The 26,206-nt window shown below is 53.2% G+C and overlaps 1 protein-coding gene across 3 annotated transcripts in view; it reads left to right on the top strand.

The window, feature by feature from the left end:
* SMG6 (SMG6 nonsense mediated mRNA decay factor) overlaps positions 1-26,206 on the top strand; it is a 104,566-nt gene that overhangs the window by 30,522 nt on the left and 47,838 nt on the right. For all 3 annotated transcript variants that reach the window (XM_015646361.3, XM_015646360.3, XM_033518816.1), the window contains exons 11-12: positions 20,039-20,155; positions 20,673-20,844. In XM_015646361.3, the coding sequence (XP_015501847.1) occupies positions 20,039-20,155; positions 20,673-20,844 (289 nt within the window). The remainder of the gene's footprint in view (positions 1-20,038; positions 20,156-20,672; positions 20,845-26,206) is intronic.

Here is a 26,206-nt window from a genome sequence, read left to right as displayed (position 1 = left end):
ACCCCCTCCCAGCCCATCTGTGCCCAATTTACTCCGATCTGGCCTCACTGAGGCTTTTTTCTTTCTCTCTCTCTCTTTAATAATTTGTTTTATAATTCCTGGAATCAAACCCATCTCAGACACACTGTTTTATTTTACTGTATTATTGGATTATACTTCCTATAAATCACTGGATGTTATTCATAGGCCACCACCAGAATAACTTCCCCTCTCCCCCCGCCTCGATGGTCCCGCATTCCAAACAAGCACACACCAAGGTGGGGGTGCAGCAGCACGGGGCACCCTAGAGACACTTCCCGGAAATCCCAGCAAATTTGCCTGGCTGCGGGTGTGAAGCATCAGGCTGCAGCACCTGGATGCCTTCTGGCACTCTGGGCCGGTCGCACTGTGCCGTGTGGAGGTTGTTAGGAGGTCGGGGTTAGGTGGAAGTGGAGAGGGGAGGGGGCTGCCATATGTGCATCCTCAGCACATGTAGGGAATGAAGTTGCATCCCCCAGGGCCGAGCAGAGTCAGGGCACAGAGGCACGAGGAAGGTCTGGCCAAGTGCGTTGCTTTAGCTGAGGATTGGGAAAGTGGAAAAGCAGAGGAAAGTGACAGTTTGGGCAGGGTGACCCGTGCATCTGCTCTGCCAAGGGCAGTGGGCGAGGAGGAAAACCAGCTCGCTGTGCCCTGTCAGAGGGACTGTGCTGGTGCAGATTGTGAGGCAGGGCCAGGCTGGGCTTTGCTCTGCAGACCCTGGCTCTGTCCTCTTGAGCTGATGATCCATGGCCGGGTTCTCTGTTCAGGGTGGTGTCAGCCGGGAAACCTTGAAGGCTCGTGCAGAAAGGGAGGTTTCACAGCAGCAGCTTCAGAGCAGTGTCTGTGGCTTTTGCCACACCAGTGTCCTCAGGCCAGGGCTGAGCAGGTCAGTGCTGCAGGGGTTGGAGAGACTGCCAGCTCAGAGAGGAGCTGCTGTCACACAGCTCTGACTGCAGCCTGTGCAAGGACTGGCTATGGCACGTGGTGCTCCTTCAACACCGACACCAGTTTGAGACGTGGATCTTGCCCAAGTCTTGATACACACAAGGAAAGATGTGTAGGTCAGTGCAAATCCCCTGCAGCGCTTAAACAGGTACAGGACTTCCTGTTTTCATTGGAGAGGACAGCTCAGAGCCCTGAGATGAGGCTGTGCTGTGGTAACCAGCAGCTGGCTCCGCTGCCATCCCACCCTGCTCACAGCCCTGGGCTGGACACAGCAGGTCTTGCTTTGCTCACCACACCTGCTCAGGCTTGCAGCCTGAACCCTTCAAATATCCCTGGAGATGATCCAGAGGCTGGTGGTGTCTGCCCTCAGCAGAGCCTCAGCTCTGACCATTGCCACGAGCTGGTTTCTGCCACTTGGACCCAGCTCTGCTCAAAGAGCTGACTGCAGCATCAGAAGAGGCTCAGAGGAAGCACCTTCTGATCACCTGTGGCAGCCTCATCTCGATGTCTTCTGATGAAGCTCTAACCACATCTTACATGTTGGAGCTGACAAAAGGTGAAGACAGTCGAATGCAAGAGAGTCCAATGCATTTGCCTGAGTTTAAAAATAGCAATGCTGTGGGTAACTGCCTTGGTTTGGTGGAGTTTTAAAACTAGACACAAAAGAAAGCTTAATAAACCTCAGGCTGTAGATAGCACCAGAAGCAACTTGATCTTTCCCTGTCTGGGGAGCAGAACTGAGTCCTTTTCTCTTAATTCCCCTCTTTGTGCGGTAAATACAGACTTCAGCTGTGGGCTGTGACACCTTTGGGCTAAACCACCAGGAGGCTGATGAAGATGTCACATTGCAGGGCTGTGTCTGGGGGATGCTGAGTATCTGCAGCCCTGTGCTCCACTGGGAGCAGAGCCTGAGGTCCCTCCACCTGCCTGGGGGACTCGGTTTGTAGTGCAAAGCCCACTTGATGCAGGGAGGCTGGAGTTGAGCAATTTGACATCTGGCTTTCTCTGGGTGCTGGGGCTTTGGTTGATGTACAGCAATTGTGGGCTGAGGTGTGTGCACTGAAATCTCCAGCTGCACCTGGCAGTTGCTGTGTGACTGTCCCTCTGGGACTGGGCAGTGCTGCCTTTAGCAGGGTGGTGTTAAGACATAACACTTCTCAAGGCTTTAAGTTTGGAGGAACTGGATGTTTAATTTATCCTTCCCCTCCTTTCACATTGCTGCTTGTATTTGCTTTGCGTTTGACTGATAATCAGGAGAGGAAACCCAGAGGAGGGCTGGGTGATTCTGGTGTCCATCCTTGCCCGTGCTGCCTGCCTTGCACAGGGGCTCCTGACTGAGCTGGCTCTTTGGTGTCACTGCCTTGGCAAAGGGCTTTTACACTGAACCTGCTGTTTAGTGATATCTGCAACTCCCTGTGTCCAGACACAGCCCAGACCTTGAGATATGTGAGCAGGAGGAAGGGTTGAAGTGGCACGGGGAGTGATACCTGCATTGCTCATCTCAGGAGCCACACAACTTCCCGTGCTGAGCCTCCTAAGGGACATGTACGTGTCCAGAGATGGCAGCTGACCCTCCAGGCTTTCTCCCCTGAGCCACTGGGAGTGTTGGAGGTTGGCACAGTTGCTGGGAACTGTCGGCGCCTTTCCCTTCAGGGAAGGAAGCTGTCTCGGACTTGAGACACATCAGTAAAGTTCAGGTAAAATAATTCTGGCCCAGACGTGTCTTCAGAGTCCTGCTCTCGGGCTCTTGAGGCTGGTGGCAGCAATGTTTAGACCAAAGTCTTCCTTTGCTTATTCCCCTCTGTTTCCTGTTTAAAAGGCAGATTGTCACATATTTGGGGATTTATTTACCGTAATTGGAGTTATTTTCCTGGCTGCTGGCTTCTGCCCTCTGATGCAAGACTCCTTAGTGAAATGTGTGTCCAGAAAGCCATGTGACTTTTTTTCCCCTTGCCACAAGTGCCAGCAGGAGATGCAATAATCAACGCGCTGCAGGGAATTTCCACTGGCAGTTCAGGTTTCTGAAATCTAGACGTTGGCTTGGGAGGCAAAAGATTGGGCAGGGCTTTGTGGCAGGGAAGGGAAAGGTTTCCAGCAAAATTGAGTGTTTGCTGGTGTGTCAGACTCTCCACTCCTGCCCTCCAGCTCAAGTGCAGCAAAGTCCCCATCGAGTGGTGTTGGATGAGCTTGCTGGGGGCTTCTGCCTGCTCTGTCTGTCACACAGGCACATCCTTACATTTGTCCTTGAAGCTGTTCCACAAGGTGATACCGGGATCTCATTTCAGGGCAACAAATGGAGGGGAAATGATTTGTAAACACAAAGCCTGAGTCTGCTTTAAAGCCAAGCTTCAGCAGCCCAAGCAGCAAATGAGGACAGAGTTGGTGACAGGTGAGGTGAGGTTGGAGAGGCTTTGCTGTGGTTCCAAGGCATGGCCAGCTCTGCAAACGCTGAATCCAGCCACTATTTAGATGAAGAAGCAGCGTTGCTGTGTAAAATGAAAGGCAGGAAATGGAGCAGTGGCACACTGTGTCCATCTGTCCTGCTGTGGAGTGAGAAAGGGGGTGCTGAGGCAGCTGTCCCAGGCCTCTGCATCTCCCCAGCTTTGGTGGTGGAGAAAGCGGGGTGCCAGGGAGTCAGAGTGAGGTGCACCAGGTGCAGCAGCTTTGGTGAAGCTTTAGATGTTTGCAGCATGACAGGAAGTCCTTTTGCTTTTAAAGAGGTATTTCTGATTCTTTAATGTGCCTTGCACCTTTGATTTCCTCACGCTTTTAAGTCAATTACTGTATTTCTGTTTAATTCTTTGAGAGAACACTGTATAATTAGACTAAGTATGCTGCTTTGTGAAGTTGTAAAACTCTTGATTGAGCTTGCGGGGCTGTTTTATAACCTTCCAGGTGTAGGCAAGGAGGGCAGGTCTGGGTGCAGCCTGGCAGCTTGGTGAGAGTAGTTCCTTGCCAGGGGCTGCCCCACGGGCTCATCCCCTGCCAGCTCCATCCTGCCTTCCTCTTTTCACAGGCTGCAGTCACTCTGGGAATCCTGTGCCTGGTGCTGGGGGGGCTTGTTGGGATCTCTTCTTGCCTCAATGTTGAGATCAGGAATGGCAGCACAGCCAAGGCTGTGCTTGTACTCTTGTGTGTATCTGAGGAGTTGAACCCCACACAGGTTTAGGGGTGGAGAACTTTTATTTTCCCTAACTGGGCTGTGTGTGCTATGCAGCACAGAGCTGGCTGTGCCTGTGCTAAGTGACAGGAGGAAGGTGTGACCTTCAGGTGTCACCCTGGCTGTGTGATGCTCTCTCCAGCTTCACTGACCAGGACAGTTTAACCCCAGCTGAGTGACAGCCCTGAAGATCCGTGACCCATCCCTAATGGAAAGGTCATCTTTAACGCTGGTCATTGTGGCAGGTGATGGCCATGGTGGCCTTAGGGCTGGCTGGTAGGTGACACACAGAGGGCACAAGTGATTTGTGTTCCCCCAAGACTCTCAGGTCCCACCCCAGAGAAGCAGACAGGAGCGTGTCGCTGTGGAATGGGAAGGAGATACCCCATGAGGATGGGTTTGACTGTGGAGTTTCTCCATTCCCCCTTCTCCCATCCCTCCTGGGATCATCTGGCCCCCTGACCCAGGCTCAGTGAACTCCCGGCGCTTCTCCGCTGTCCCCGGGGCGTCTTGCGAAAGCAGCGCCTGCTCCGCGGGTGATGGCACGGGGATGGAGAAGGAGGCTCCGGCTGCCAAAGGCGCGTTGGGAACAGCATAAACCCTTCAGCCCGAGGAGCCAAGGGCTGACAACCCTCGTGCCTGGTGCTGGGAGCGGAGCTGGTCCCGCCCGGGGGGCCCCAGGCGCGCTCGGGGCCGCGGCGGAGAGCGGCCAAAGGCGGCCACATGGGCCCGGGTGGTTCTGGAAGCAGGCGCGGCGGAAGTGATGCTCCCAGAGCCATCTGCACGGGGAGCGGGAGACGCGCCCCAGCTGGTGCGAGGCCCTGGCAGCCCCGGGAGCTGCCGTCTGCTGGGCTTTACTGCTGTCTACGTTGAAACACGGCTCGGGAAAGGACGGGAGGGGGGTCGGTGGCACGGTGCCAGTCCCGGTTCTCCTGGCCTTCTCGTTCCTCTCTCCTCCTCCTCCTCCTCCCTGCTCCCTCCAATGCTTTAAAGTCACATTTCCAGGCCAGACATAGAATTAATCTCTGGGCACTTCACATTGCTGGCAGCGCAAAGCAGGATGTGGGATCTTTTTTTCTCTCTCTCTGCGTCTTGGCTGACTTTTTTACCTCTCGAAGAATTTGGAAGGGCCGTGAGATTCCCCCCACCCCCCCTCGCCTCAGTGCCGTGCAGTTTTTCAGCACGCTGATCACCCTGCTGTGGCTTCACCCTAATAGATTTCATATGCTGACACAGTTGACATCAGTACCAAACTATTTTACATGTGATCTGGTGTATTTCCTGAGGAAATCTGCAAGATATTTATTAAGAACTAATAAAATAAACCTCTCCATGAGCTTTTAGGTAGTTTTCAATTTTTCATGTCTCTCTCGTTTCCTCTTATCAATGAGTTTCTATTTTCTCCCTCCTCTCTGACCATTGCAAAAGGAAACAAAAATAAATGTTTTAAACCGTTCCTGAATGGACACTGGGAATATTTCTGTAGTGATGTATTAGCAAAGTCGTATTTTTAGGGCTGTATTGTCAAGACTAAAAATATCCCGCTGCATGCATCCTTTTTATAGGGCTTTGTGTGTGTGTGTGTGTGTGCTGAGCATTGTACAAGTTTGCACCGATGTGCAAAGGTCTTTGTACTACTGCAGCGTTGCCTCCCCATCACAGCTGGACTCCATTAGGCCTTGGAAATTAGTGTAATCCTGGTTAAGAAAGGGAAAAAAAAAATTAAAAAAAAAATTAATCAATCTCGCAGAGCCGCGTTTCCCCAGCTGAGCCAGGATACCTGCGTGGCAGCCGCGCTCCAAAGGGCTCCAGCAGCCGGGGGTTTTGCCATGGCTTTCCTGCCACGGAGGGTGTTCCCTGACGGAGAGCAGCGGCTGTGCTCTCCCTGCTTCCCCTGGAGCAGCCGGGCTCAGGCAGGACGGGCCGTGGGCTGCAGTCACCCAGTGGGTTCTGCTCGGTTGTCACAGCTGGGAAGCCTCTGGGGCTGTGCTGTGCTGGCAGGCAGCAGCGTGTGTGTGCAGCAGGGAGCAGGCTGGATGCTTGGCGTTCTCAGAGGGATTTTCTGCCTTTCTGCCATTTGTGTCTCCTTCAATTAAGTGCGATTGGAACAGAGAGAACCAAAGGTGGGCGCCGGGCTGCGGAGCCGCCTCCCCTCTGCGCCGGTTGCGGGGGGACCTCTGTGCCGCGCTGGGGGGCGGCTCTGCTTCTCCGTCACGTGTGATTGATGCAGCCCTTTCCAAACACGATTTCCCCTCCGGCTGGCGTCCGTGGATCCCGGCGTGGCGCTGCGGCCGTCACTCCTGTCCCCAGCAGCAGCCTTGCGTCACGGGCGGTGGGAGCAGCGGCTGACGGGGGCCCTGACGGCCGGGCCAGCGCCGTGCGCATGGTGCACGCTCCGCGCTCCCCCTCCATCCTCTCGCTGTGCTCGCGGCTTCCTCGCCGTAGCTTTCCTGTCTGCTGCTGTCTGGAGAGCCACAGCCTCTCTGCTTCCTGTAGAGCAGTTCAGCAAAAGCAGTAATTAGGGCCCGTAAAAATTTATTTTATTAGCGAGAAGTGTTGGTGGGTAATTGGCCATAATTTGAACCCAGCCAGATTGGAGATTAATAAAAATTTTTTTCATATATATATTATATATATGTATATATATACATATTAAACAAAAAAAAAAAAACAAACCACAGAGAGATCTTTTTACCAGAAACACCAGGGCTGTGAGCTGGAAACCCTTCCTGAGGCGGGTGGGACAGGACGGGCTGGCGGCTGCGGAGAGGGCGGCCAGCAGCGAGCGCCCGTGCTGTACCCGTCCTTGAGGGTGTTTGACACTGGCATGGGAAGAAAGGAAACCTTGTTTTCCAAGAACTCTGTTCTTTCTCAGCTTGATAAGCATTTAAAATAAAAGCTGCACAATTGGAATTGGCAGAGCATCCTCATTCTTTTGTCTGTCTGTTTATTTTTTTCCCCTCATCCCTCGACATGTGTGCTACAGCCCAGGGTTACTACACCCCGTGGAACCACAGGCCTGGAACTCTGCAGGCGCGCGCTGAGCTCTGCCCACCCCCAGCCTGGCTCTTTGAAGCCTGGCAGAGCAACAGAGATCCAGCCCCGACCCTGGCAGCCTCCTGATGGCCAGGGCACTGAAATCTCTGACAAAACATGAGTTCTCAGCCCGTCTCAGCTCCCTCTTCGCTCGCAGGGCAGCAAACCCAGGGCTGTGGCTGGAGCTGGAGCACTGGTTTTGGAAGCGGGCTGTGACTGCGCTATATGGACCCGATGGCTTTGGTATTTATAGGCTTGGTTGGAGCAGCTTGAGCGTGGCCAACGGAGCGGGAGCGGCTTGAGGGCCGACGCTCATCCCGACGGAAGGCGATTGGAGAACTCCCCGCTCCGGGAGGACGGAAGAGCCAAGCCCCTCTGCACTCATGTCACGCGCGGTTACTGCTGGTTGAATCACACCAGGGAGTTACTTCAGGCTGCTAGCCCTGGTTGTTGCTTTGGTGTAAGTTACTCGGGGCGTTCCTTCAGGTCCATAGTGCTTATTTTTTGCTTGGCAGCCTCGGGGCTGGGACCTGGTGTAGCCGTTTCCCAAGGAATATTTTTGGTTTGAAAACTGAAGGTCAGCAGTTCGCAAGGGCTGCGCTTGGAGCCAACTCTGTGGTTCGCCTTGTGCCACCGGGCCAGCAGCACTTGAAATCCTGATCAATTGATCTGCAACAATATGAAACCACAAAGGGTGACTGCCAGTTAAAACTCCCTGTCTCGCCCCATTTTCCCCACCCAAAGTGTCTTTCTGCCCATATCCCCTTTCTTGCCGCCTGTCTCCCTCCCTCCCTTTCGGCTGTGTATTGGAGTTTTTGTCTATCTTTTTCCATCTCTCTGTCTCTTTTCATAACAGTTTTTAATAATGTTTTAGTTAGTTCCAGCCTTTTCCCTCAATGGATCCCATTGGAAAATACATTTGAAAGGAAACAGTTATACACTTCCCTTCCTTTGAAACTCTGTTGGCACCTTTTCCAGTGCAGTAAACCATACAACATGGATTTTCAAAGTTTCCAAACACAGACATGCTGGCGTTAAATTTATGAAAAAATATTTTATTCGGCTGTATAGTAACTATGAGTCTCCGAGCTGCTGGTCACAGTGAAATCGAAGCTCGCTTTGGAACTGCAACAGGTTTTCAAATCTCTGCAGGAAACGGTGCTGGAGCCCACAGCTCCCTCGTGTCCTCCTGCCAGGAGACACAGCAGCAAACAAAAGGGGTGCTGGAGCAAGGCGAGCCCACCAGCCCCCAGCACAGCCTTTCCTTCTGTATGGCCATGCTGGGAATGCTGCAGCAGCAGTAGCTGCAGGGAATATCACAGTTGTGCCAATCCTATCTCAAATCACGGGGGGAAAGAGGAATTTGACATAGAAGTGTGATGTCTTACGCTTGTTAATGAAGGTGGAGGGTTCAGGCTCTTCAGTTCCTGAGTGCCAGGAGTGTGGTGGGGGCTCCGTGGCCTGTGTGAGCCCGCACGTGCGTTGGGACCCGAGGCTCCATGTGAGTTGGAGCACTGAGATCGTATTTTCTAACAGGGGCTCGGATGTTAAACTTCCTGGAATGGTTTCTCTGCGTGCTGTGGGTTTGTGCCTGTGGTTGTGGCCCTTTCCCGCAGGGAATCGCTCGCTCAGCACCTGAGAACCTCCCTTGGCGTGGCACCGCTTGGAGCTGAATTTTTTCCAAATTTCTACAGAAGACCATGGCCCCCATTCACCAGCAGAGGTCTGGTGGGTGAGCCTGGCTGTATCCTCGTGAGGAGCATTTTGAGGGGTTGTTTCCAAACACAGCAAGCCTCAAAGACTGTGCCCAGTGGCACTCGAGGTGTGATATAAGGCACATAAAGCCTCCTGTGATAGACAAGATGATGTCAGGACAAAGAGATTCCAGGCTCAGTTTTCCTGTTGTCCTTTTGCTTGTAAGCATTTCTTTCCATTCTCATGAGAGTTTTCCAGAGAAGCCACTGATTAAGCATTATCTTTGTGCTCGGTGCCACATGGAGTGCAGGAAAAACTACAAGATTCAGGTCCACATAATTGGATGGTGTAAACTCACTGGTGTGTGCTCAAAGCTTGGCTTTGGGTGCCTTTTTTCATGGTACCTCTAACAGGTACTGATGGGGAACTGAGACTAAAAGAAACACCTTGACTGCCCACCTTGAGATGCAGGAGATGGAGTTCTAAAAACAATCCTTCAGGAGGTGCCTTTGATCCTACTCAAAGCAGAGTTGCCCAGTGTCTGCAAATTCCATCCCCTCTGTGTCACCAGCCAGCCAACAAGTGAGGGCCACAAAAATATTTCAGCACACACATTGGGAGGAGTTAAGGGGACTTCTGGTTCTCCCTGAAAGTTCAGCACCAAGGTGAAGAATGGAATCAAGTTCTCCAACTTAATCCCCCCAAACCATGACCTTGTCCTGCAGCCCTGAGCCTCACTGAACACATTTCAGCACATCAGAACACTCTGCAGGAGGGTCTCTGCTGCCTGTTAATTTTCTGTGTTGACTGAAAATGGTACCTTGAGGGGAGAAAAAGCGATGTGTCGTTAGGACGGCTTTATGGTGAGTAAGTGTGATGGAGCTGACTTGAAGCTGCAGAGATGCCTCCAAGTCTGGTGTTCTGGGAGATTTTGCAAGTGTAATTTCCATAGTTTTCAGAAAAGCGAGCTGCCCTGTGGAACCAGGCTGACCTCATCTGGGATCCTTGGCTGGCATGTAAATCTGGATGCACCACACAAAATTCCACGCTACAGCAGGAATGCTGCATGTGTGGGGCTGGGATCCTCTGGGGAGAGCACTCACTGATGGTGCCAGCAGAGGAGTAAAGGGGCTGGAGAAGGGGCTGCTGTGCTCTGCCTCACTTGGTGCTGCTTCAGCCCACTTTTCCACCTGCTTTTCCCTCTCCAGTGCCTCACCTGGCTTGGTTTATTCCTCTGTCCAAGCAGGTGAACCAGCTGCTGCTTTGGTTTGGCATGAGAGATCTATCTGAGCACCCAGATTTCCATAGGGCTCCCACCTTGGCAAAGCAGGACAGAGGTGGCAGAAGGCACACCCAGACCCCTCTGCTGTCCCCTGCCAAACTTCTGGTTCCTTCTCCAAGTGTGAAGGTGCTAGGGATTTTGCTGAAATGGTCAAAGAATTTTTAACTTGAGAAGAACAATATATTCTCCCTAACCTCATTCTGGCAAATGGCTGAACCTTTGTAGTTGAAATTTCCCCAATAAATTTAGCTCGAAGAAAGCTTTTGGCATGAAGGATTGCAGCCTAAATGGTTAAAGTTTGGCAATGGTCTCAGGAACTGAAACCAAGCTCTAATAATGGAAATTGTTAGGTAAGAATCACTGCAGGCAGAGTGGCTGAGCTGTGCCCCCCTTGGTGGGGTGTCCTGGGGCTGGGGGTGCCACTGCCATCAGCCAGGGAGGCTGGAGGGACCAGGTAGGGCTGGAGTGGGAGGTGAGGAGGCAGTTCAGGCTCTCAAGTGTTTGGTGAAGATTTCCTGGGATTTCCTGCTTCCCAAGATCTGGGAGGAGGGCATGGATTTCACGTCATGGTTTGGCATTTGCTTTGCAAACCGCCACGCTGGGCCCTCAGGAAGCCGTAAGAAGACAAGCAGCAAAGGAGGGAATGTGCTGAAATGGAAGCTCCACACTTTGCTGTTCCTGCCCCAGCAAAGGCTCCTTTCTCTGGAATGCTCCTGTGTGCAGGCACTTGCTCTCATGAGCTTTAACTGCAGGCTCAAAGTGCTCACCCAGATTCACACCCAAGGAAGTCAGTTCCAGGCTGTCAAGGACATGCCCACCCCCAGCAAGAGCTTGTGGGGTGCAAAATGCTGCCTGTTACTTGCTGCTGTTTTCTGTCCTGGTAAAACTTCCCTTAGGGCTGGATGAAATCTCTTGGGAAGCCCTGTTCACACCTCCTCCCTGTTGTAAATAACATCTGACACAGTTATGGCTGAGCACACTCAGCTCCTGGGGGGATGCTGATAGCAACACTGTGCTGCTGTATAACCCAGCCGGGCTCCCCAGCTCCTCACTGACTCTTTTGGTGAAGTTCATAGCTCTGGCATCTTCAAAAAGAGCTGACAGATCTGTGCAGACAGAGGATAGCCCATCAGGGGTTCTCTTTTTTCATTCTGCATTATTGCAATGCCCCTAAAACCCTTTTCCATATCTATCATCCATGACTTTTCTTCTTGCATGCAATATTCCCTGTTTCATCTGAACGCCCTGCTCGCCTTTGGGCCTTTTTGCCTTTGCAGCATCCTCAGTCACATCCTGCTTGTGCATTTTATGGCCAATATTCCCTCCACAGGAAGAGACAGCTGGTGCCAGGCTGGTCTGGAGCTATAGATATGCTGATGAGCCGGCGTGCCAGCTTGAAGGGACACGCTTCCTTATGAGCCAGCCAGGAGTTACATACATTTGGATTTGCCAGCCTTTTAGCTGCCAGAGCGGTCAAATTCACGTTGCTGTCAGTTGTTGGCAGCAGAACCTGTGGCTCAGGGGAATCTGCAGTGAAGACTTTGCTGTGCCTGTGTCAGAAGTGCCAGCGTCAGCTCCCGTGCTCAGAGCAGCTCCGGTGAGGGCAGTGCTGAGAAATGAGAATTCCTCTGGCAGTTCTCCAGGTTTGCCAGCACAGATGAGCCTGGAGGTGCCTTTGCTGCAGCTGTGATGGTCGGGGACTGGCGTGTCTCAGTGCAAATGTGACTAGGGACAAGTGGGATGGATGTGCCTCCCCAGGCAGGGGGAGTGTTCCTGACTCTGTATGGGCTGTTCCACATCCCAAACTGACTCCCACAGCCTCGCTGGGGTCAGGGGGCAGAGCAGGATCCTGGCCTTGCCGGCTGGGTCAAGCACCCCAAGCGTGTAGGGAGAGCTCTAAAGTGCTGCTTAGTGCAAGTGGAAATGGCTTCAATCTGTGTTTTGACTGATGGGTCTTTTCAGGAAATTTCTGAGAATAACATTTCTAAAAATGGCTCCTTCTTTCCACTGATATTTCCTGGAAAAGGCTGTAGTTAATTTTAAACCACTATCCTTTTCCCTTTTCAAGTGGAAATGGCTTTGTGATTGTCCTCAAGGCTAATGTCATTCTTTCTGACCTAGCCCAGGTTGTGTGGTGGGGAGGGACGTTGTGCCACTGCCATTGCCTCCTCTTGCAGGTCCTGTTGGTCTTCCAGAGCTGCAGAGATTGGGGTGTTGAGGATACTCTGTGCATGTGTCTGCTTTCCCTGTGGAAATGAATAATTTCTTATTAAGTTAGTATTATTAATAGTCACTTCACAATGGTGTTTTTTGTCGTTGACTCCTAGCCAGCCCCGAGTACACAAGAAAGCTGTCCCTAAAATCATTCCCTAAAGCTTTGTTCATCAGGGGCAGGAAGGATATTCTGAGCTGGTTATCGCACCCCAGGTGCAAGGATCTAGCCCTGCCTGGCCTTAGGGACAATCAGAGCCAGAGACAAGCTCCTGGATCAGCCAAAGGGAGCTGGCAGCACAGAGCTGTCTGGGGCAGGCATCCCCTCTGTGTCAGGCAGAGCATGGCTTCCCCTGTGGCTCCTGGGCAGGCTCTCTGCTTCAGGTGGGAATATGTCATTAATTTTTATACCTTCCCCTGTAAACCATCGACCGTTTTTATGATGTCATGAGGGATTCCTTAATTTTGCAGCTGCTTCCTGGTTACGTCAGAGAAGAGCCTCCCGTCCTAGAGCCCAGTGCTGCAGTCCAGGATGGCTGGAAACAAATGAAGTGTTGAATATCTAATGGCTTCCACAGGGAGAGCTGCTCCATCCTCCCCAGGCCCCCGGCATTCCTCACCTCCTAGGCCTCCCTCCTTCCCTCCCTCGGACAAGGCAGGGTTGCAGAGGGAGCTGCTGGCTCCTGGGCGGCCCCAGCTGCTCTGGGAACACGTGCAGAGAGTTCCCCGGTGCTGCTGCTGCCACTGAGACCCTCCCAGGACCTTCTGCCTCTCCATGGGGAGACATCAGTACAGGGAGGTGGCTGGGGGCGTCCAGGTTATTACTAAAACCCAGAGGTTGCTTTGGGAGGGCTCCCGGAGTGCAGGGATCCTGTGTGCTGCAGGTGGGGATGCTGGAGGGGCTGGGGCTGCCATCCTGTTTCCTCAGAGTCTGGGACCATCCCTCCAGGAAAGCTGCCCATCATTCCCAGGGTATCAGCCAGGGCTGAGCAGTGCCTCCAGGTTCCCAGGCTGTCTCTGGGGGGCAGATGAGTGCGTGTGTGACTCGCCAGTTCCCAGAGCTGGGAGTGCCAGTGACTCACAGGTCCCCTGTGACGGGGTGTCAGGGAAATGCCCCACAGCTCTGAGCATCCCCCTCACTTTGGCTGCTTTATATTCCCGTGGTTGTGTGCGGTCTCCACCAGCCTGGGCCAGCAGCAGGGCTCTCCTCACCCATTTCCTGCAGACAGCCCCACCCCGGGGGGCTGCCCTGTAGCCGTGCCAGGGCTGTGTCTGGTGGGCAGTGACTCATGGGGAAAGCTGTGTCTGAGCCGTGAGGGAGCAAAGGAATTGTCTTCAGGTGGTGTCAGCTCCGAGGTGAGCAGCCCTGGTCTGTTCCCCTCGGGGCAGCAGCCAGCTGGTGAATCAGTTGTCTGTGTCTCCAGAGCTGATTTGCTGACACATCAGCTGGGTGCCTTCGCCCCCAGCCCTGTGCTCACCGAGCTCCTGCAGCTCCCGTGTCCCCTGGCCAGCCCATTATGTCATCCTTGGGATAGTGTCCATAGAACTGTTCGTTCTTTTGAGTGCCTTCCCATACAGTCCTTCACCCTGTCACCAGGAAAGGTGGCTTCAGCTGTTGTTCCCTGGGAGCAAAGCACATCCTTGCTGCTCTGCCAGCACTGGAATCACCTGCTGCCAGCTCTGCTCCAGCCTTCCCAGCCTGGAACCACAGCTCAGGTGAGGACGGACAGGCCAGCATGGAGACTGTCCCACTGGAGCCCTCCTGACCCTTGGCTGGAGCAGTCTGGTTGCTTCAATCAAAGGAATCTGATCTCCTTTGAGATTTGTTGGCTGGGATTGTTTTAACTGTGGAAGGTTCAGCATTTCTCCTTGTGTTTTGTTAGCTGGGATGGGTGGATGGAGGAGCATGTCCACTGCTCGTTTGTAATTTTGGGGATTGCTGGGGCTCCTTTCCACCCAAACTGGGGGCACACTCAGAGCAGAACAGCTGGGAGCCCTCACTCCCTGCCCCATCCCTATGAGCAGCCCACGTGTGCTGTGCCCCGATTGTCTCCTGCAGGATTTCCTTCGGCACATGGCACTGGAGCAGCCACGAGAAGCTTCCTCCAGCAAATCCCTCTCCTCGTGGGCGGCTGCCCCTTGCTCTTTTCCCATTCCCATTTCCTGTGGTTGGTTGTGTTGCCCTAATAAAGGTTTGGCACTGGTGTTTTGCACACCCTAGTGGGAGAGGGGATGTGTTTATCACTTTTCCTGGAGATTATCTGTTTAAGCACTCTCTGACAGTTACAATAACAAGGGCAGCGCGTTGTGTTTCCCAGCAAAAGGACACTCGCTGCTGAAAGATGTATAGCACTAATTAGAAATACATAACATCCGGCCACATGGCAGCCTTCTCCCGGCCGCTCCATTTCCTGAGCTCAGACGATTTTGACGACAGTTGGTTTATGTTTTCCATGAATGTAATGTTCTCTGAGAAACACAAATTTCTCCCCTCTACAAAAGTCCCCTTTTTCTCCCTGCCTCTCAGCCTGTCCCCTGTGGAACAGGTAGATTTATGGCTGCAGGAGTCCTGGGTCGGGCTCTGCTGCAGGCTGGGTGAGAGCAGAGCCCTCAGACTCTGGGAGAAGCCAGGTAGGAGCTTGCAGAGGGCGCTGCAGCTGCTGATCCACCCAGCTCCTGCAATCGCTGCAGGAAACTGCCTCCTGGTAAGAAAACAGCACTCTCTGTGCAGCCCAGACCTCAGCTGGAAAAAAACCCTCTTTCCTACAAGCAGAGAAGCAGGAGGACTCCTCTTGATCTTCAGAAAAAACACCCGTTGCTGGTTCCCAGTTGCAGTCCAAGCTGTTGTTGCAGTCTGATGCTCATCAGCTCCCATTTTTTCCATCCCATCCCTCTCCCTGTCTTGCTTTGAGCTCTGCTTCAGAGCAGATCGCCTGGGTGCCAGTTGGAGGAGTCTGGGTCCAATCCCCAGCTCGCAGCAAGCAGCAGTCACTCGTACAGGGACATTCATACAGAAGTCCCCACCTGCTGGATGGGAGCAGGGCAGTTGCTGTGCTGCCTGTAACACAGGTGAAGGGAGGTAGGAAGATGGAGCATGCTCAGAGAGGTGAAATCTTAGCAGGTTTTTAACTGTTGAAATGAATTCCTATTGAGTATGAAAAAACTGCTGTCTTTCAGATGTTTATAGCTTGGCCAAGTGTGGATGGATTTCTAGTAGGACAGGAAAACTCTCTGTTAAAAAGGTTATTAATCTTCAGCAAAATCTCAGATCCTTGTTCCAGGATTTGCAGTTGCTAGATCAGCTCAAGGAAAAAGCTGTGTTTTTTTACAAATGGGGCTAAGACACTATCTTGTTTCCTAGCTTCATTCTCACAAATGGCTGAGCTGTTTTGGCTGAAGATTTCCAGGAGAATTCAGGCTGAGGCAGGCACCTAGCATGGAAACTTCAGCCAGGTCCAGTCAGTTAGAAAAAGGGGCTGACAAGTGGCAGGTGTCAGGTAGGGTGCTCAGAAGTGTCACAGCTCATGTCCTGCTGCCAGTCTGGCCTCCACAGCCCTGACCTTCACAGGGCTCTGCAGGGCTCTCACTTATTTTCTGGTGCAGAAGGACCAAATCTTTGAGGCAAATTCCAGCTGTGAAGTGTGGAGTAGTGCAAATCAGTAATTTCAAAGTGTTTGGTGACACTCGTGCTTTAAAATGCTCTGCCTGCTCCTTTCTAGCCCCATGCAGCATTCCACGGACCGGAGTTTTGCTGATGTTGATGTGGGGCTACAAATGGTCAAGAAACAGCTCCAGCCTAAGGAAGCTCCTCAATTGAGGCATTTTAGGCCCCCTCAGCTCCCTGCCGTGGCTGCAGCGTGGCTCCAGGGGCTGTGTGTTGGTACAGCAACACAGACAAGTGTGTGAATTTACCCTGAGTCAGTCTTGGCTGCGAGTGCAGGAGCTCTGACCTTAGCTTGTGGTTTAACAAGCAGTTATTGAGGCAGCAGTGCCAGCTTTGCCCACCCACCCCTGCACCCACACAGCACCTCTGAAGGCAGTGGCACAGCTGAGAGGTGACATTTGTGAGCCCACTGAGCTGTGTGATGGTGTTCACAGGGTGGCTGCGCAGGTGACAGCTGAGAGGTGACGTGACAGGAGCTGTTTATCCAGGGCTGGCATTAACAGGGACGTCTGCTGGGGTACCAGGGGAGAAAGGTGGAGGAGAAATGCGTTGTGGTTGGTGGTGTTGGATGATTTCCTGTGGAGTGTCACTGCTGTGGCTGCTGGTGGCACAGAGGAGCCACAGCTCCAACTATCTCAGAGCTTGTAACCTCGTGGCCCCTTCCTTTGTTGGTGATTTCTTTCCACAGTTGCCTGACACCTCCATGGTGTGCCCCAGCTGCACAGCGTGGCTGGGTGTGAATTAGGAGGGTTATCTGATCACAGCCCCATTTGGGGTTTCAGGGGAGGAAGTGGAGTGGATTTGTGGCAGCTTTAGCTGTTGGGATGCCATTGATGCCACTTGAAGCCTCTGTCACTGAGCTTCTGGTGACAGCCTGCAGGGGTAGGATGCAGGGTTGCCGCTGGACCTGGCACTCATTCTGCTTCTCCTGCACCCACTGTGGATCTGGGCAAGCAGATCTGGGAATTAGAGTTTGCACTGACTTGGACAGTCAGGATCTCTGTCTGCTCTTGTTGGTCTGTGGCAGCTGGTATTTCCATTTTTCCTAGTGCTGTGCAACTGTGGGGACAGAAGTGACCTAAGTGTCACCTCATCCTCCAAAAACATCTCTTTTCCAACAAGTTTGTGTCTTACTGTGCATTACCAGCAGCACAGACCATTGCTCAGCTCAGAAGTAATGATGCCCTGTGGGCTCCAGAGCAGATTTGTTGTTCCAACCCTCATTTCAGCATATTTTCTACAAAGTGTTTTCCTCTTAGTGCCAGGCTAGGCTCAGACACTGAGTGGGTGCAGAGAGTTGGTTTCCTTATTGCCCATCACTCAAAACATTTTGCAAGTTTCTGTTTGAACACCCCAAGTGCTTTTCCCTTTGACTGTAGCCTCACCTTTCCTGTCTCCTGTGGCAGGGGTAGCCTGGGGTTTGTCACCACAGCCTCTGTTAGCCCAGGCCACTGGCTTCTAGCTCCCTGCTCAGGGCAAGCCAAAGCTCCCAGCCTCCCAAGGAAAGTGGTGAAAAGGCACAAAGAGAAAGTTTCTTCTGATTTATGGTGCTTTCCCTCTTTTGTCTTACAATTCAGCTCCTAAGAGGCTTTGCTGGTGCATGTTGAGGGGTCTTGGACAAGCACCCACCTGGATGTTTGTCTTTCTCTGCTGGAGGAGCCTCCTGGGAATGAGGCTGATGAGCTCATCCGGTGAATGAACTTTCAGGACTGGGGGAGTTTTGTGCATTTTATGAGTTTAATGATGAGCTGACAACACCCATGGTAGCTGAGCTGGAACTGTGTGACAGCAGCCCTTAAGTGTGGGTGTCCTAATGCTGTTATTTGCACAGTGGGCAGCTTTTGCTCAGGGCTGAGCATTGTTGGGGTGCATCAGAGCACCGTGGCTTTATGAGCTGGTGGGCACACAGTTTGTGTTTGCAGCAGCAAAAGATGTTTGATGGACAGCTGGCCCTGCCACAGCTCAAGTGCAGGAAACTTTTACTGTATTTTGGTAAATATTGTGGGGAACTTGTAGCCTGCAGCTACTGGTGGCTGTGGGAAGGGCTGAGACCAAGCCTGGCCACAGCCACCACAGAGCACTGGTCCAGCTTCTGAAGCCAGTCTCTGCAATGCACCCTGAAATATGGGATACTCATCACCTTCACTATCACAAACACTTCTAAGCTTTGTGTGTTTTGGAGGGGGTCAGGATGTAGCTTTTGCACCAGCTCAGTTTGGGGGTCACTGTGAGTCTGGTCTGAGCGCAGTCCCAGGGGCTGCCCACTCAAAGTGTGGGGATCCATGCTGAAATGCCCAGAGATTTTCACCACCCAGGGGAGTTGCCAGACTCAGGTGTGGCAGCTGGACCACCGTGGCCTTGTTGTGTGTCCGTTTAAGACAAGAAGTGAAGACAGTGCAGCATCTCACGCGAGTGCAGGAGGAGGGAGCACGGGGAAGACAACTGTAATTTCTTGGACTGGACTGTGGCCAGAGCACTGGGACTAACACTCTTAATTGTGGGAAAGGCTTCATGAAAGAGATTTACTGTCCCAGAGTGGTCACATCTTTAGTTTTATGTTTCCTCCAAAAGCTGACAGCCCCTGCAGTACAGCACTTCCTACCATTGCTCTGCAGCACCAGCTCAGCTCTGTCTCTGTGAGCAAAACACCCTCATTCAGCCACCAAGTGCCTTTGGTGTCACCCTGGGTTACCCTCCACACTGGCTGCTGAACTCATTGACAGCAATAAGAAATGTGTCAATCCAGCCTTCAGATGTCCCTCCTTATTTTTCCTGCATTTTCTTGATTCATTCTTGTCTTTTTTTGGATGTTTTTAACCTCCCACCCCACTCCTCTGAAATGATCTGTCTTTAAAACCCCAGTTTATGCTGTGCACCTCAGGTGTTTTGCTAGCCCCAGCTTAAACATGGTCTTGGTGTCTTGCTCTAATCCTCTTGCTGTTTGCTCAAAATCCCTGCTCTGCCACATCTGGGCAGTTCAGCTCCCAACACCTCCGTGCTGACGTGCAGCTGCTGCTGATGTCTCCAGCAGAGGTGCCTGGGAGCTGGGGGACTCTGGGGGCTCTCCCTCCCTGTCTCAGCCCTGGGGCTTCACTCACCCATTCAGAGTCAGTACCTGTGGGTTTGTAAAAATCCTCTGCCTGGCTTGGGGCAGCTGCTCTCAGGGTGGAAGCTCTGATCCTGCAGTAAGCCAGCAAGGAACATCCTGCACAGAGCAAACAGTGCTGATGGCTAGGAACCCAGTAAATGTGTGGGCTCTCCCCAGCCAGCCACTCCCCCACATCCTGAGAGGATGTGAGTGGGGAATAGAGTGAGTTGGGAGGGCAGAGGCTGCTCTTAAGGCTTAAACCTCTTCTGGGAGCTCTGGGGCAGGCTGGCATGTCCCACAGCACTCCTGGCCTCCCCAGCCTGAGCCATGCCTGGCTCCAGGCAGTTCCCTCGAGCCAGCTCCCCGCTGCTCTCAGCAGCCTCAGAAGTGGTTTCTGGCTGGGTGTAGATGTGCCGGGGGGATTTGCTCTCTTTCCGAGCCGGCTTGTTTGGAAGAGCTGTGGTTGTGTGGCATCTCCTTAAATAACAGTTCCAATTAAGCTCTCTTGACAAGCTGTTGTGTGACTGCAAAACTAATGGGAGGAGCCCCTTCCTCAGCTGCTGAGGTTAAAACTCCAGCAGGGACAGAGATCAAACATGCAGCTAATTACCCTTTTAACACTTAAACATACCCTCTCCTCAGGGGAAGGCACCAGCCCTGAGCAGCAGCTTCTGTGCTGGGAGCCCTGAGTGCCAGCCTGGTCCTGGCTGGCTCAGCACACACCATGGGGTTGGGCATGGTGTGGGCAGGGTGGCTGCAGCCTCTTCCCACTCCAGAGCAGCTGCTCACCACCTTTTTCCTCCCTACATGGAACAATTATGTCTGGGGCAGGTGTAAGTAAGGGAATTGCTCACCCCTGCCCCTCGTGGGATGCAGAAAGGGAGGCTGTGGAGGTGAAACCGGATGGAACATCTGACCCAAACCCTCTCTGTCTCCTAGAGTGCATCTCTGAGGATTGCCGCTCCGTCATCCAGGAACAGGCCACGGCCCTGGGGCTCTCCATGTTTGCACTCCTGGTGAGGAGGTGCACCAACCTGCTGAGGGAATGTGTGCCAGGTAAGGGCTTAGCAGCAGGATGCATGCAGGACCCCACGAGGCAGCCTGGTGGGGGTCAGGCCTTCATTCCCTGCTGGTTTTTACATCACTTCCCCTCTCCTGGGACCTTAGGATTCTCCCCCAGCATCCCAAGCTCTGCCCAGGTTATAGCTAGATCCACTGCAGGAAAGCCCCTGATGTGTGCAGACAGAAGTGTTTGGAGGAAAGGGATAGACTGAGGCTGTGATTTCTGCCAGCAACTGGGAAAGTTCCCAAAACTGGGACCTGGGAATCCTATCTCTTTGGTTGGTGTAGTGGTACCCTGCTGCCCTCAATAAAAGGGATCACAAACACCCTGGCTTGCCTTCTGGGCCAGTCCCTGTAGGGAGAACAGATCTGTCTTTGTGCTTGCTGTGGGTTGTGGCTGTTCCCTTGTGTGTCCAAGGCTGGGATGTTGGGATCTGTGTCATACTTTCCCAGTCCCTGCCTGAGCCTGGCTGTGGTGAGCTGCCTCAGCTCTCACGTCTTGTATTTGCAGTTCAGCCACAAGATGTGGAGCCACAGGAGGATGAGGAGGACGACATCAAGGTCTCTGCCCTGCCCCAGGACCTGAAGGAGCTGCTCCCCAGTGTGAAGGTCTGGTCAGACTGGATGCTTGGCCACCCGGACACCTGGAATCCTCCTCCAACGTCTCTTGAGCTCCCCAAACAGTATGTGCACCCTCTGGTTTCTGCTCCCTCCCTGAGCTCCTCGTGCCACCCTTCCCCCCTTGCTCATGCTTTACTGCTGGTTATGGCACTGTGACCTGAGCACCCAAGCAAGGCCCTCTGCCCAGGGAAGGTTGGGAATTTGTCACCCTTGGTGACACAGTGACTTCTTCATTGATGTGTGAGTGGGGCTGGAGGGTGGCTGGCCTATATTTCCATGTGTTAGGAGATGGCTTATGAGGGGGATTTTTATTTTCTGCTTAGGATGTACATCTGGTTTTGTTGGGATACCCTTCCTTTAGGTGCTCTGCTGGCCCAGCCAGCTGGACAGGCAATGCCTTCCTCTGGACCAGAGGGAACTCCATTTCCAGCATAGGTGTTTTGTTAACTTTTTTTTGACTGAGTCAGGCCAACCTTGGTTGGGCTGAGCTAGCCTGGAGCTCCAAAAGTCACCTCCCCTCTGCTTCAAAAACCGCTTCTCCCTACCCTGCAACGCACAAAAGGGTTAATTTTCTAAACTGGCTGATTTCAGCCCATTAGTCCATAATGCAAACTAGGCAATTTGCATATTTTTGGACAGAAAAGGGAGCGAAGGGGCCAAGTATGGAGTATGCGAAACAGCGTCTGAGCATGCTCCGTAGCTGCTTTCCCGCAGGATTTTCCATCTGCCTCCGGTACTCCGGATCCAGAGCCTGAAATCACGTCTTATTGTTAATCCAAAGGAGCCAGAACCCAGGGTGATGGGAAGGCGCATTAAGAGTAATCCAGCAAAGTGGCTTAACCATTAATGGGTCCCCGCTCCGTGCGTCAGGTCCAGTCCTGCTCTCCTGGTTTATTGCCTCTTGCTCCAGTTCTTTTTCATTTGGCTGAGGAAATGGAAATCTCACACAGGAAGTTCTGGGCCTCATTTTGTGGAGATGGAGTCTGTTTTCTGTTTGTCGGCTGCTCGGTGTGGGACCGCTGCCTGCTCATGTGAACTGCTGCCCATCTTTGGGCAGGAACTCAAACTGGGATCCGTCACGTGAGCCTGGCTGCACCAATCCCCCCTTCCCCTGCGCTGGGAGCCGCCGAGCCCTTGGCCACGGGCAGCCTCGAGATGGAATTTCTGATCGGCTTCACGCAGCCAGCGCTCGGCGCCTGCCCTGGGACGAGCTGCTCCCCCTCCTGTGGGGCACAGAGCCGTGTCCCCCCGGGGTGACAGAGCAGGTGTGGGCTCCTGCCTGCCCCTTGGGGTGGGAGAAGGTGGTGGTGGTGGTGGCAGCCCATCCCAGGGCTCGTGGGGGAGCGGTGGGCGTAGACTGGGGGCTCTACTCTACGAGATGCCGATGTGTTCAGTGGAGGAACGAGTGTCTCTGTCTTGCTTGGCCTCTCCATGGAGGATAGCCGAGCAGCCCCTCTCGTCCCACTGTGCCCATCCTGCCCCATGTTGGCTCCCAGCTCCTCCACCCTGGTGCTCTTTTGCTCACATAGAGAATCTGCCTTAGCCACGCTGCTCTTCCAGCCCAAACCTCTTGTGTGGATGGGTGTTGGTGGTCCAGGACTGGCTGAGCTTCCACAGAGATGCAGGTAGTGATGAACAGCAGGGAACCAGCTCTGCTCTTGGGCATGACCTGGGATTTGGAACATTTGCCCTGGGGATAGGAAAAGAAAAGGAGAGCGCTGGGTTAGTGTTTCAGCTCTCTATTGACACAAGCCTGCTGGCTGCCCTGAGGCTCTTCAGGAACAGGTAGAGCCACCGAGTCCAGGGGTTTAGATAGGAACAGCTTCAAAGAAGTTGAGAAGTAAAACATGGGTCAGAGCAGCAGGCGTGGTGGAGTAAGCCAAGGTTTATGGGCAGGGTGAGCTCAGGAGCAGGGAGAGCACGTGAGGAGCAAGTGCAGATGCCAAGTTACAGAGCTGAGTGAGGGGCCTGTGCCGTGTCACAAATGCTCCTGCTGCTGGGATGTGCTGTGAGATCCCACCACTGCCAGCAGAGAAGCTGGTTGGATACCCTTAAACCACTCTCCTTGCCTCTTGTGATGGCATGGGCACAGAAAAAGGATGTAGACATCCCCTGAAGCCCAGCAGCGCCCTGCAGAGATGCCATGAACTTGCTAAAGCTTCTGGAAAAAACAGTCCTCATACCCACCTGGAAGCCCACTCAGAGCCCAGAGCTCTCATCAAAGTGCAGCTCATCCCAGGCCAGAACGCTGGGCTGGGCTCGTGGCCAGCAGGGCAGCTTGGCAGGACTTGGCTGGAGCTTCGGGCCAGCGCTGTGTGTCCCAAGGCCTGTCTTGCCATGTTTGCAGTCGTTCCTTCTTCATATGGGAGAGAGCTGGGGGACTTTGAGAACGTCTAAACTCAGCCCAGCTGTGGCAGTTGGTTTATTGCTTTCAGCTGGTACTTGAACCCGGGTCCTGGTCTTGGAGTCTTTCCCAGGTTTAATCCCCGGAGCTTTCTCTGCAGCTGTATGACACTGCGCTGACCCCGAATGAGGATAGGAAAATAGAAACGGTGCCAAGCCAGAGTCTCTTTTTCATTTGGAGTCTGGCTGTCTGCCCATGACCAGGGTTACATAATGGGAAACATAGCTGGGGCTCTGGAGAGCCCGCGTTTCACCACGCTGCCCAGACCTTCGCGTTCTGATGCTATATATCTTCCTAATTGTAGCTCGGATGCATTTATCACACTGCTGGATTTGAGTCCTTACAATAAAAAAAAAAAAAAAAACAACAAAACCAACCCCACACCAAATTCCTCAGCTCGCTGCTTTCCCCCTTGGACAGAGGCGGAGGGAAAGGTGTGAGAGGTGAGCGCTGCCGAAAGCCAGCAGATGGATGTGAGCCATGCGGGAGTGGGCTCCATGGAGTGGGATGAGAGGTTCAGGAGGCTGTGTCTTCAGGGTCCTCTTTCTTGGTGGGAGCTTGGGAATGAACCCTGGTTGCTGGCAGGCATCCTCTCCCCACCTGGGGGCTCAGCAGTCTTGAATTCAACCCAAGCGAGAAGCTCCATCTTTCCCCAGATCCACAGTTCTTGGTCTGGTGCACTCCTCCAGCTCCTGGCCATGCTGCATGGTCATCACAGCTCAGGGGACGCCCTGGAACAGCTTTTCAGTTGTTGGACTTCCTAACTACCTCTCTGTGTGTATTTGAGAGGTGAAAGGTGTCCTTCCTATTTTGGAAGAGGTGCTCAGTGAGCTTTCCATGACTCTTTCCTCATGTCTTTCCAGAATAGGAGCTAAACTTAACCTTGGACATCTCTGCTTCAGTGCCTTGGGAATTGTGTGTCTGAACCAGGTGTTGCCAGGTCCTCTAGCAGCAAGCAGCTGTCACTTTTGTATCTTAAAATTAATTTCTGTCTTCATGTTTCATGGCAGACCTTGTGTCGAGTTCTCTGCAGGTGGTTGTTTAAGGCAGTTGGAGAAGCATCTTTCAGACCAAATGTCCCCAGCAGTGAATTGCAGAGATTGGGGTGTAAAAGCAGGGATTCTGGGAAAAAGGGAGCAGGATGGATCCCCTAAGGCAAAAACATTGGCAGCAGATGGGTCAAAAGGTGCCTGTCCAAGGAGGCTGCTGTATAAGTGACTCCATCCCTTTTTGGGACATGTGGCTGGGAAGAAGGTGAAGAGGGCTGCACAGAGCTGCTCCTTGCCACAATTAATCCATTGCTAAATGAAGCACAAGGACTGATGGGGAAGCCACTGGCTAGACAGACGCTGCTGCAGAGCTGACCCTGGCGAATCCATGCTCCTTCCACGTGGGGCCAAGGGCCTCTCAGTTTGTGGAGACTGTCTGCAAGCGTTTAAAAATGGTTAATTTAAACCAAGTCTTAAATTAAATCCAAAAGCTGTGAGCACATTCTAGAGCTTACCTTCCCAGAGAGATGTGCCAGATCGCTCTCATCACATTGCTCTTGCAGAGAAGTGTCACTGAGATGGCAGCTCCCACTGGGAGGGATGGACAGAGTCCTGCACAGGGGTGCCAAAATATTGCTGGAGTTTGCTGGAGACTAAATGGAAAATCCCTTTTGCAGATCCCATCCTCAGTAATGCTGGCCACCAGAGTTTCCCTATCGAGACATCAAAGCCAGGGTTCAGAGGTGTCTCAGTAGTGTAAACCTGGCTGAGATTGGAGATAAAGTCGACCAAAGGAGAAGCCAAAAGTCTCTGTGGAGAAGGGGGCAAAGCAGAGGCTGGCTGGGAGGAGACTGCACCTCTCCTGGGTAAAGAGCGTCCCTCCAGCTCCAAAGGTGGGTTCCTGGGAGAGGAATGGGTTTATGGATGCCTGGCTGGCCAGAGGGACCATGTGCAGGGCAGAGTGGGGGAAATCACTGATGCAGAGGGGTTGTGACCTCCTCATCCTGCTGCGTCTGAGCCCAGACCAAGGTTGGTGAAGGCCTTTGGGGAAGAGCTCCCATGGCCAACCCTTTTTACTCCTTGCAAAGGAGCCGCTTTTAGTTGAGCTTCCCATGGTGCAGGAGAGAGGAAGGGCATGAGGAGGATGCAGAGCACCTCATCCTGCGGGCACCGGGAGCCGGCGGTGCCGGTGGCTGGCCCCGAGGTGTTTGCCATCTGCCCGGCAGCGCGGCTCGGCAGCGCCTGGGAACACAATGCAGGGCTTCTTCTGCTCCGTGCTTTCCGGGTTTGTGCTGCAGCTGTGCAGTTTGGATGTTAGTGTTTAAACAAGCTGGTATTACACAGGAAATGGCCACCTCCACAGGCCCCCGCAGGCTTGTAACATGGGGTCATTGTGCTTGATATTAATCACCAGGCAGCCCGCGCCCCCGGTGAGGATGGCGGCTCACGCCAGAGCCCCACACGGGGATTCAGCGAGCATCAGCCTCGCCCTGGCATCCTCTGCCCTCCCCACACTTTGCCGTGTGCCTTTTGCCTTGTGGTGATGGCCATCCAGGCATGATCTCTGCCAGGAGCCCTCCCCAGCCTCGCTGGGGCAGCGCTCAGCCCCAGGGCTGCGGTCCAGCTCGCTGCGCACTTGCGCGGCTCTCGCCGCTGCCTGGCCGGGCCGTGTCCGTCGGCGTTGCAGCTGGGCTGCGCTCACACTGACAGCTACATTAAACCTGGAATCCTGAGGCAATAAAAAAGAAATTAACTCTTATTTTTTTTTCCTGTCCTAGTGGAATAAGCAAATGTAAATGTGTCTGTGGGGAAGTGAATGAACCCCCGTTCCGAGGAAAGACCTCGCGCTCACCCCCTTCTCGCTTCCTCGGTTAAAAGCTCTGGGAGTCTCGTCCCTGTACCTGGGAGCTGCGTGCCTGGGCTCAGTGTCAGTAATTCGGGGCCTCCCTCCACAGAGGGACGTTGAAGATATGGCACTGTGCGTGCACAGAGCTTCCAGGCACCTGGAGCTGCCTGGGCTCTGCGCAGAGG

The sequence above is a fragment of the Parus major genome, chromosome 19 (assembly GCF_001522545.3).
Source record: "Parus major isolate Abel chromosome 19, Parus_major1.1, whole genome shotgun sequence".
NCBI classification, from domain to species: domain Eukaryota; kingdom Metazoa; phylum Chordata; class Aves; order Passeriformes; family Paridae; genus Parus; species Parus major.
The sequence above is the reverse complement of the archived record's forward strand: the minus strand, read 5'-3'. Positions and strand labels throughout refer to the sequence as shown.